This window comes from Petaurus breviceps, unplaced genomic scaffold (genome assembly GCF_028583685.1).
Source record: "Petaurus breviceps papuanus isolate PSGF00001 unplaced genomic scaffold, PetGlider_PUasm1.0 428, whole genome shotgun sequence".
Taxonomy (NCBI): Eukaryota; Metazoa; Chordata; class Mammalia; order Diprotodontia; family Petauridae; genus Petaurus; species Petaurus breviceps.
This window is the reverse complement of record NW_027186331.1, coordinates 3,900,991-3,912,531: the sequence shown is the minus strand read 5'-3', so window position 1 is coordinate 3,912,531 and position 11,541 is coordinate 3,900,991. Positions and strand designations below refer to the sequence as shown.

General features: G+C 44.5%; 1 protein-coding gene across 1 annotated transcript in view; it reads right to left on the bottom strand.

Annotated features, from left to right (window-relative positions):
* Window positions 1-5,575, bottom strand: part of LRRC74B (leucine rich repeat containing 74B) — a 14,450-nt gene extending 8,875 nt beyond the window's left edge. The window contains exons 1-4 of the mRNA XM_069100796.1: window positions 5,494-5,575; window positions 5,052-5,347; window positions 4,646-4,960; window positions 3,985-4,159 (exon numbers count right to left, since the gene is read on the bottom strand). Of these exons, the coding sequence (XP_068956897.1) occupies window positions 3,985-4,159; window positions 4,646-4,960; window positions 5,052-5,347; window positions 5,494-5,575 (868 nt within the window). The remainder of the gene's footprint in view (window positions 1-3,984; window positions 4,160-4,645; window positions 4,961-5,051; window positions 5,348-5,493) is intronic.
* Between the last annotated feature and the right edge of the window lie 5,966 nt (window positions 5,576-11,541).

Here is an 11,541-nt window from a genome sequence, read left to right as displayed (position 1 = left end):
GAGATGTTGTGAAGGTGAGATGGACAAGAGATGCTGCAGAGGTGAAATCAACAGAGATGTTGTGAAGGTGAGATGGACAAGAAATGCTGCAGAGGTGAAATCAACAGGGATGTTGTGAAGGTGAAATGGACAAGAGGCATGTAACTGGGAAATAAGATATACAGGCACTGGGGCACAGAAATCCACCGTACCCTACTGGAAAAGTTGAAGGGGGTATGGGAGAAGATATGGGAGAGAGCAGATTGGAGGAGGGGATATCCTGTGGGACTGCTATTTTGGGGCGGTGGATAGGGGAAAAATGGGGAGAAAATTTGTAACTCAAAATCTGGTGGAAATGAAGAATGTAAATCAGAAGTTAATTCAAAAAAAGAAAATGTTTGTTTGGGGCGCCTGGGTGGCGCCGTGAGTGCAGCGTCTGCCCTGGAGTTGGGAGGACCTGGGTTCAGGTCTGGCCTCAGACACTTAACACTTGGCTGGCCGTGTGACCGGGAAAGTCGCTTGGCCCTTCCAAAAAGCAAAAAAAAAAAAAGTTTGATGAATGAATGAAAGAGTAGTTTTAAATAACCAGGGGGATGAATAGGTACTGTTTGAGAGTGAGATAAGTATACTGGTATATATAGTTCTCCTAAAATGGCAAAATTATGGCTACTGCTTTTCTTCTATATGTAAGATAGATGGGATTCTGATGAAATTCCAAACTCAAATGATGCCTCCTCCTTGCCCTTGATTTCTTTGTGTGTGTGTGTGTGTGTGTGTGTGTGTGTGTGTGTGGTTTTAAGGCAATGAGTTATGCTTTTTTTTTACTCTTAAGGAAACAAGGAAGTCTATAACCAGAGACACGGAAATATGCAATAAAATTAAATGATTTTGTCCTTTGTTTTGCAGGAGAGGGAAGGAAATATTAATTTATTTTTGCCAAAACCTTGTGTATCTGCCAGTATACACAGCTAGAAGCAGCTCTCCCTACGGTAAAGTAGGGATCAGCTTTATGGTACACTGAAGGTGCCAGGGTTTCTAGCTCTTTGTTATGATGATATTTATGTTCTTTCTATAGTGGGGTTGAATGACTGACTATTCAATTTTTTTTTCTTTTCGGAGGGCAGTTGGGATTGAGTGGCTTGCCGGGGGTCACACGGCTAGTTTTTTGTGCTGGGTGTCTGGGGCCGGATTTGGGCTCGGGGCCTCCTGACTCCAGGGCCGATGCTCTGTTCACTGTGCCACCTAGCCACCCCAGTGACTATCCATTAAAAAAAAAATCACGATGAGTCATTTTTTCAGCCCTGGCCAACACAAAGGCAGAGAGGTCTGTGGACACTGGGGATGGGCTCTGGCCAGGACTCCATGAGACAACAAGAAATATTAGAGCAAAATCAAAACTTCACGATGGGTATGATGTGTATAGCATTTCTTGCTTTTTCAATGGGTGGGGGAAGGGCATAAGGAGAGAGAGAATTTGGAACTACTATTAAACATAAAATTGCAAGAGAAAAAAGTCAAAAGACTGAAAAAATAGAAGAAAATGTAAGGCATTTTTATAGCAAACTGACCTGGAAAACAAACTGAAGAAAAATAATTTAAGAATCATTGGTTACCTGAAAGTCATGACCAAAAAATGAGCTTAGATATTATATTTCAATAAATCTTTTTTGAAAATTACCCACATCTCTTAGAACCAGAGGGCAAAGTAGAAATTGAAAGAATACATTGGTCATCTCCTGAAACTCAAAAATGAAAATTCCCAGGAATATTATAGCCAAACTCCAGAGCTTTTAGTCAAACAAAAAATACTGCAGACAGCCAGAAAGAAATAACTCAAGTATTGAGGATCCACAGTCAGGATCACACAAGATTTGGCAGTGATCACTATTAAGAAGTAGAGAGCTTAAAATACCATATTCTAGAAGACAAAGGATATGCCCCTACAGCCAACTTTTGCATATTTACCCATCAAAACTGAATATGATACTGCTGGGGAAGGGAAAATGGACCTTTAAGGAAATAAGAGGACTTTCAAGTATTCTTGATGAAAAGACCAGAGCAGCACAGAAACTTCAAAGTACAAACACAGGAGTTAAGAGAAACACAAAAATGTAAACACCAATGAACAATGGTAAATGACTAAACAAGTCACTGTTTAGTGTCCCTCAGAACCCTAACATCATCAGGGATCATAGAGGGAATCTGATTAGACAAGGCCTGGGACTGGTTCTGTTATGTCTCGATGTTCTTAATTAAAGAATGGAAAGGGAGGGGAAGAGCATTGCACTGAGATGGGGGTAGGGAAAGAAGGTTATAGAACATTATCTTACATAATTGAGGTGCTCAAGTATAAGTCTGTACAAACAAAGAGGAAGGTTGGAGATGACTGACATTTCAACCCCCTCTATTCTGAACAGGTCCAAAGAGGGAAGAATACACACACATGTACATACAATTGGGGTCAGAAATATATTTCCCTCAACAGGGAAATGGAAACAGGTGGTGGAATGAATAGAGAGCTGGAGTCAGAGTTAGGAAGACTTGAGTGCAAATTCACCCTCAGATATTTACTGGCTGTGTGACCCTGGGCAAGTCACTTGACCCTAATTGCCTCAGTTTCCTCATCTGTAAAATGAGCTGAAGAAAGAAAAGGCAAACCACTCCAGTTTCTTTGACAAGAAAACCCCAAATTGGGTCATGGAGAGTCAGATATGCCTGAACAACAACAGCAGGGAAAGGGGAGAAAGGGGAATTAGAGGGAGAGTAGATTAAGGGAGAGAGTATTTGTAAGCAAAATAAGTAAGGATAGAAAAAAAAATATCAGTTCTTTTCAAGGTGGCAAAGAATAGGAATCTGAGGGGGTGCCAGTCAGTTGGAGAATGGCTGAACAAGTTGTCGTCTCTGAATATGATGGAATACTATGACGTATGAAATGATGAAGAGGATGGTTTCTGACAAACCTGGGAAGACTCGTATGAATTGATGCAGAGGGAAGAGAGAAGAACTAGGAAAGCAATGTACATAGTCACAACAATATCGTAAAGTCCAACAGCTTGGAAAGGATGAGGAAGTCTGATACCCGCCAACGACAGTCCCAGAGGATGAATGATGAAACATGTCACCTGCCTCCTGACTGAGAGATGAAAGGCTCAAGAGTACAGAATGGTTCTATATTTGGCATTTATGGCAAATCTGTTCTCTGAGCATGTGTTATATAAAATACAGATTGTTATAATATATAAAATATATTATAATACTATATTATTCTATTACATGTTATATTACTATACAATAAATTATATTGCATTATATTATTTATATATAATTATATATAATATATTAAATATACCAGGTATATATTATATATATTCCTTCTGAATGCAGCCAATATAGAAATCTATTTTGCTTGAGTGTACGTGTTTGTAACAAGGGTTTTTTTTTTCCCTTTTGGTTCCTTTTGGGGGGGGGAAGGAAAGGAGAGGAAGAGAAGGTAGATTTTTGCTGACTGGAAATAATAAAATTTAATTTAAAAAAACTGTCCCATAAGAAATTGGCGATTGGAGCTCAGGAGAAAGACTAAGCTGGATATAGAAATATGGGAATCTTTTTCATAGAGACAATTATTGGACCCACGGGAGCTGATAAGGTCACAGAGGAAGGAGTAGGTCCCAGGACAGTGGTTGGATTATAGGAAGGAGGAATAAACTCTGGGTTTGGGGTCAGAGGGTTGAGCTTAAACTCAGGAGGGATGCAATCTACCCCCTGTGCAACCAGGAGAAAGCCCTTCCCCTCCTGGGTCCTCAGTTTTCCCATCTGTACAATGAGGGGGTGGCTGTTTTTGCCACCCCATGTTTCCCATCCCACCCCAAGTCTCCTCTAGGCCCTCCGAGAGCAGCCTCCAATCAGGGATATGGGGGTGATGAGGCCGGGCCTTGGGGGTTCCTGGACGGGAGCTGAGGGCCAGGAGGTTTGGGGAAGTGGGTAAGCGGCCCCTGCCTTGGTTACCTTCCCTTTCTAGGTCAGAGTCAGAGTCTCTCTCACTGTCCTTCTGGTAAGCCCCCTTGGGGCGACCTCCCGGCTCACTGGTGGCCTCCTCCTCCTCCTCCAACTTGGTCTGCAGCAAGGAACAATTCAGAGGGAGATTAGTGCTGAGGTCACTGTAGGGGGTCTTGGGTGGGCTCTGGAAAGGCAAGAAGAAGGTGTCCAGGACTGAGGTGGCCCCAGGACATCCGACCCCCACCCAGTCAGGGAAACCCTGGAGATGGGTCTGGGGTGGCTTGGCGAGGCAGGGGTCCCATTTTACAGATGGGAACCTGAAGGCCAGAAGCTCTTGGTAGCTGGCTGCTTTCTGGGCCTCAGTTTCCTCATCTGTAAAATGGAAGGGCTGACCTTCTCTAGCCCCCATCCAGCCCCGGAGCATTTGTTCTCTATTCCCAGGGCCCCAGCTTCCCCCTCAGGGGAGCCAGAGATCCACCCACTCACCACCTGCCTGAATTTAGGCACGCCCTCCCCTCTCTGGGCCTCAGTGGCCCTCGCTGTCAAAGGAGGGGGTTGGACTCGGGGGGTTTAAAGCCCCTCCCAGGGTGTGTAGTCCCCCCCACTGGGGCAAACAGTGCTTGGCTTACAGGGTCCCTCCCCCGCCTGGACTCAGTTTCCCCAGTCGTACATCCTCGTGGACCTTAAGCACCACTTCCAGTCCGGTCTTCTTCAACTTCTGAATCCTTGAGTTCTGCTCTCTCTGCTCCAACTCTTCCTCCTCTACAGGCGCAATCGCGGAGGGCAACGTGGAGGCGGCGGCCAGGCCCCACGGCCCCGGGCGCTGGTCCGCCATGGCGCCTGAGGGAGCCCCCCACGGGCCCGGCTTCCGCTGGGCCCTCAGCGGGCGGATCCCGTGGCCGAAGCCCCGGCCGCTCATCGTCCGAAGCTGCCGGGCAGGCGTCTGGAGCTGGGGCTGCACGGAGGCTGGAGGCGGGGCGGCGGCCTGGGAGGACCAACCCGGGCGGTGACCGAGTTGACGGGCGTGCCCCTCAGCCAATAGGAGCCCGCGCGTCCTCCGTTGCCATGGGAACTACCAACAGCAGGCCGTGGGGACCTGGGATGGGGAGAAGTGTTGGAGGATGCTCTCTCGTCCTGCGGGGCGTGGGGGCGTGGGGTGGGGGAGCGTCAGAATCACGGGAGCTCACTCCCCGCCACCGCAGATGGGCCAGAGGAATTGCAGCCTCTGCTGGAATGGCTGCAGCGGTGGGGAGCTCATTCCCCGCAAAGGCAGCCCATTTCAGATGCTTTGCCAGGCCTCTCCCCTCCCCTCGTTCTGTCCTCTGGGGTCCAGCAGAACAAAGCTTCCTCCGGACCCTTTTCAGAGTCCTTCCTAAAAGAACAGACCGCCACCCTCCGGATGAGCTCTGAGCGGGGCATTTATGGACACCACACTTCTCTTAATGGGGCCCCGGATCGCATCATGTCTTGATGACCCACATCGGGCTTGTGGTCCACTGAGACTCCTTGCTGCCTAACCTCGCCTCTCCAGTCTCGTCCTTGGAAAGCTGATTTCTCGGACTGGTGTAAAGCCTTCTTCCTTCCTCCCATGGAATTTCATGTACTGAGATTCCGTTCAATGCTCTAGCCTACCAAGAAGACTTTGGGTCTCAGTCTATCATTCAGAAGCTAGCCTTGCAGGTTAGCATCGCGGTGAATTTGCTGAGAGCCATCTACCGCTACTGAATGCAGAGATCACGGACTCACAGCAGGATTAGTGTCCGAAGAGAGAGGCACCATCTAGTCTAATTCTGTTTTACAGATGAGGAAACTGAGGCCTGGAGGTGTCAAACCCAAGAACACACGGCAATAATAACAGCAGTAACAATATCAACAGCTCTCGTTTTTCTGGAACTTTAAGGTTTGCAAAGAACTTTCCTGAAGACAGTCTTCTGCGATCAGCAACATAAATGTGTTTAGATTTCTTTTACAGGGGCAGCTTGGGAGGGCAGGGGAGAGAGCCCCAGGCCTAGAGGCAGGAAGACTTAAGTTCAAACCTGGCTTCAGACACTTATCTGTGTCCCTGTCCCTGCCACACTCATAAGTGACCCTGCTGTCTGCCTCAGTTTCCCCATCTGTAAAATGGAGGTCATCATAACACTTTTCTTCCAGGGGTGCTCTGAGGATCAAATGCGATAATATTTGTAAAATACACTACAAACTTTCTTATTATTACTACAGGTGGAGCTAAGACAGTTAAAATTACTTGCCCATGGTTACTATGAAAGCAAACTGAGCAGGCTTCCAAGTCCCCCAGGTAGAGTGCAGGCAGAGACGGAGGGAAGGAACTTCCTCTTGCAATTGATTTGTTCTAGATCCAGGGGTGGGGAACGTCCAACCCCATGAGGAGCTCAGAGCCCTGCCATCACGTGCTCTCTGCGCAGTTCTGGAGGTGTCTCAAGAATGGCTTTGTCTGTTTGCTGTCTGGTCCTGATTGGTCCCCAGTGCTCTTGGGGAACCATGGGTCAGGAAGCTCCTGGCAGGCTGCTTGTAAATAAATCAAGATATTCTTGCATAGCACATGGTTTTGTTTTGTTTTGTTTTTCAAATTTTTAATTTATTTATTTTTAGTTTTCAACATTCATTTCCACAAGATTTGAGTTACAATTTTTTCTCTCTCCTCATCTTTCCCCTACCCTACCCCAAAATAGCAAGCCTACTGAATACCCCTTCACCTAATCTGTTCTCTCTTATATCCTCCCCCTTCACCCCCCTAACTTTCTAGTAGGGCAAGATGGATTTTCATACCTGTATAACTTATTTCCCAGTTGCATGTAAAAAAACCAATTTTTAAACATTTGTTTTTAAAACTTTGAGTTCCATTTTTTCCCCTTTCTTCCCTCCTCACCCAACCCCCACTGGGAAGATAAGCAATTCAATATAGATTGTACATGTGTAGTTACTCAAATCATTTCCATAGTAGTTATATTGTGAAGGACTGTATTTCCCTCCATTCTATCCCACCCTGCCACTTATTCTATTTTCTCCTTTGACCCTGTCCCTTTTCAGAAATGTTTGCTTCTAACTACCCTCTCCCCCAATCTGCCCTATATCTGCCCTATCCTCCCCCTCTTATCCCCTTTCCCCACCCATTGTCCTGTAGGGTTAGATACACAAATGAGTGTGTATGTTATTCCCTCCTTAAGCCAAATTCAGTGAAAGTAAGGTTGACCCATTCCCTTTCACCTTCCTTCTCTTCCCTTCCATTGTAACAGTTTTCTCTTGCCTCTTTTATATGAGATAATTTACCCTAATCTATCGCTCCCTTTCTTCTTCCATTATATTCCTCTCCCACCTCTTAATTTTATTTTTTAGATATCATCCCTTCCTATTCAACTGATCCTGTGCCCTCTGTCTATGTATACATGTACACATATATACACACACTCACATATATATTTATATACACATACACCCTCCTACACAGACATATATATGTATGTATACATATATATATATATATATATATTCCCTTCAGCTATCCTTATACTGAGAAAAGTCTTATGAGTTAAAATTATCATTTTTCCATGTAGGAATGTAAATGGTTCAACTTTAATAAGTTCCTTATGGTTTCTTTTTCCTGTTTACCTTCTCATGCTTCTCTTGATTCTTGTATTTGGAAGTCAAAATTTTTGTTCAGCTCAGGTTTTTTCATCAAAAATTCCTGAAAGTCCTCTATTTCATTCAATGGCCATATTTTTCCCTGTAGCATTATACTCAGTTTTTTTGGGTAGGTGATTCTTGGTTTCAATCCTAGCTCTTTTGACCTCCGGAATATCATATTCCAAGCCCTTTGATCCTTTAATGTAGAAGCTGCTAGGTCTTGTTTTATCCTGATTGTGTTTCCACAATATTCAAATTGTTTCTTCCTGACTACTTGCAGTATTTTCTCCTTGACCTGAGAACTCTGGAATTTGGCTATAATATTCCCAGGAGTTTTCTTTTTGGGATCTTTTTCAAGAGGTTTTGGGTGAGTTCTTTCAATTTCCATTTTGCCCTCTGGTTCTAGAATATCAGGGTAATTTTGCTTGATAATTTCTTGAAAGATGGTGTCTAGACACTTTTTTTTGATCATGGCTTTCAGGTAGTCCAATAATTTTTAAATTCTCTCTCCTGGATCTATTTTCCAGGTCAGTGGTTTTTCCAATGAGACATTTCACATTGCTTTCTATTTTTTCACTTGTTTGGATATGTTTTATAGTAACTTGATTTCTCATAAAGTCATTAGCTTCCATTTGCTCCAATCTAATTTTGAAGGAGTTATTCTCTTCAGTGAGTTTTTGAAATTCCTTTTCCATCTGGCAAATTCGGCTTTTTAAAGCATTCTTCTTCTCATTGGCTTTTTGGGCCTCTTTTGCCATTTGGGTTAATCTATTTTTAAGGGTGTTATTTTCTTCAGTGTATTTTTGGGTCTCCTTTAGCAGCCTGTTGACTTGCTTTTCATGATTTTCTTGCATCACTCTCATTTCTCTTCCCAATTTTTCCTCCACTTCTCTTACTTGATTTTCAAAATCCTTCTTGAGCTCCTCCATGACCTGTAACTAATTCATATTTTTCTTGGAGGCTTTTGATGCAGGAGTTCTGACTTCAATGTCTTCCTCCCACTCCATGCCTTGATCCTTTTTGTCCCCCAAAAAGGATTCTATGGGCTGTTTGTGCTTCCTTGGCTTGCTCATATTGGCAACCAATTATTGGACTTTTGAGCTCTTTGCCACAGTAGAACTCTGCTTCCAGAGTGGAGATAACTTTGTCCCAAATTGCTGGGGATTTTGCAGCTGCTGGAGCTATTAGGAATACACCCTCTCTACAGCCCTGACATGCTCTGGCTCACTGGTCACACATCCTGGGACCACCACCCAAGACTGCAGTCCAGATCCAAGCAGGTCAAAGCAAAAGTGATTACCCTCTGAATGGTTGCCTGGTCCCCCTGCAATCTGCAGGCCAGGAGCACTAGAAGCAGCCACTTCACCTCCTCTGCTTCTCACTCCAGGGGCAGCACTCCCCCTGTTTCAACCAAGTTCCACACTGACTTTTTACTTTGTCTTTGGCATTTGTGGATTGAGAAGTCTGGAAACCGCTACAGCTGCTGGTGATTTACTCTTGTGAAGTCTGCTCCAGCTACCTCTTTTTGGGGCCACCCTGAAGCTAAAACCTGCACTCAGTCAGGACTGTGCTTGGCTCCTAGCATGCTGTGATGGACCTTTCCTGCTGGCCTGCCAGGCTTCCTTCAGCTGAAGATTTGTTTCTCTCTGTCACTGTGATAGTAATGGAATATAAAGATCCCCCTGTATTGGCTTAGTTTTCAAATTGATTGTGTTAAAACCCAGAGCTTGTTAATCCCACCTGTGGGATGGACTTGTTGATGTGAAAAGAAAGTCCTGAACTGGGAGGAGCTGGTGACGTAGATTTGGAGAGACACAAGAGAGAGAGGCAGAAGAACTTTTTGGAAGCAGCACCCTCGTGGAGGCAGAGAGAGACTGAGAGGATTGCTGAGGGCCACTTTGAATCGCCCTGGACTTTTGAGACCTGCCTCCAGAGCTGCCAAGGACTGAGGAGACATGGCTGTTTTGCTGGTACTTTGTCTGTTTTGATGTTGTTTTGCCAGATTTGTCCACTGGTGAAAGACAGTCCTGTTGTTGAAGAAGTCCTGGAACCTGGCTTTTGGTTAAGAGCTCCTGAAACTATCCTGCAGACAGAGAGTGAATACTGTCTACTGGTGAAGGGCAGTGCTGTTGTTGCAGGGGTCTGGGAACCTTTCTGTTGGTTCAGAGCTACTAGGACTGTTCTGCAGACAGAGAGTGAATACTGTCCACTGGTAAAGGACAGTGCTGTTGTTGCAGGGGTCTGGGAACCTTTCTGTTGGTTCAGAGCTACTGAGACTGTCCTGCAGACAGAGAGTGAATACTGTCCACTGGTGAAGGGCAGTGCTGTTGTTTCTGGGGTCTGGGAACCTTTCTGTTGGCTCAGAAGCCCTGAAGAAGGATTTTCTTGTTGTATGTTTACAGAAATCCTGGGAGATGGTTTTGCTAATGTTTTCAGGGGTTCTAGGGCTGTTCTACGTACAGAGGATGAATTAATGAAGAGACTGGCAATGTATCTTGTGGCCTTGCTAAGCCTTGTCTCCCCAGGAACTAAGATTGCTGAGAACTTGCCTCTGTGTCAAGATGAAGAAAAGACCTCCATTTGGGTATTAAGTGCTGTGCTTAAACTTGATGTAACTCTGGGGTAGATTCAATTGTGATCCAGGGGTGGGGAACTTTTGACCTTTTTGTGTTCTATGATTGAACAAATGAATGTACTTTACTTATGATTGGAAACTAATCTCCATTTGAGAAGAGGGGCTTTGTGGTGGACTAAATGAAGGTACAGCCTGGGGGTGGAGAAGTATTTAGAACAGGGACTTTGTAATTGATTGAATGATTGGAAGGTCCTGGGGTGGGGTAGTACTTGGAGATTATTTAATCACCCTTAGTAAATGATGTATTTTGAATGATGTCATGTTTTGACCTTCTCTGTTCTTAATTTGTCACTGAATAAAATGGAGAGCGCCTATGCTGGTATTCTGAACCTTGGGAAGTTGCCTTTCCTTGGCATTACAGTACAGTCACTTTGTGGGTTCTGTAGCTCTAAAGTTTGTTTAGGGTCATTTTTTACATGTATTGGAGGAGGTGGAAGCCAGAGCTGCTCAAAAGTCCTGTTTCTACTCTGCCATTTTGGCTCTGCCCCCTAGCACCTGTTTTTTTTTTTTTTTGGATGGGGGGAGGGTAGGGCAGTTGGGGTTAAGTGACTTGCCCAAGGTCATATGGCTAGTTTTGTGTTAAGTGTCTGGGGCTGGATTTGAAGCCAGGTCCTCCTGACTCCAGGGCTGGTGCTCTATTCACTGCACCACCTAGCTGCCCCACCTAGCACCTGGTTTTAAACACAGTATGATGTTCTATTTCTCTGACATCACATGTATCTGCTCTTCTCTCTCAGCATCAGTTCGTATAAGCCTCTCCAGGTAAATATGAAGTCCATCTGTTCTTTGTTTCTTATGGCGCTATAGTATTCCATTATATTCATATACCATAACTTGTTTAGCCATTCCCCAATTGATGGGCATCCCCTTAATTTTCAATTCTTTGCCACCACAAAAAAAGCTGCTATAATAAATATTTTTGTACATATGGGTCTTCCTCCCGCTTCTATGATCTCTTTGGGATACGACCCTAGAAGTGTTATTGCTGAGTCAAAGGACATGAAATTACTTATAGCCGTTTGGGCATAGTTCCAGATTGTTCTCTAGAATGGTTGGATCAGTTCACAACTCCACCATCAATGTATTAGTGTTCCAATTTTTTCACATCCTCTCCAGTATTTATCATTTTCCTGTTTTGTCATCTTAGCCAATCTGGCTGGTGAGATCTGCTACCTCAGAGTTATTTTGATTTTCATTTCCCTAATCAATAATGATTTCGAGCATTTTTTCATATGCTTTATAGATATCTTTAATTTCTTCCTCTGAGAACTACCTGTTCATATCCTTTG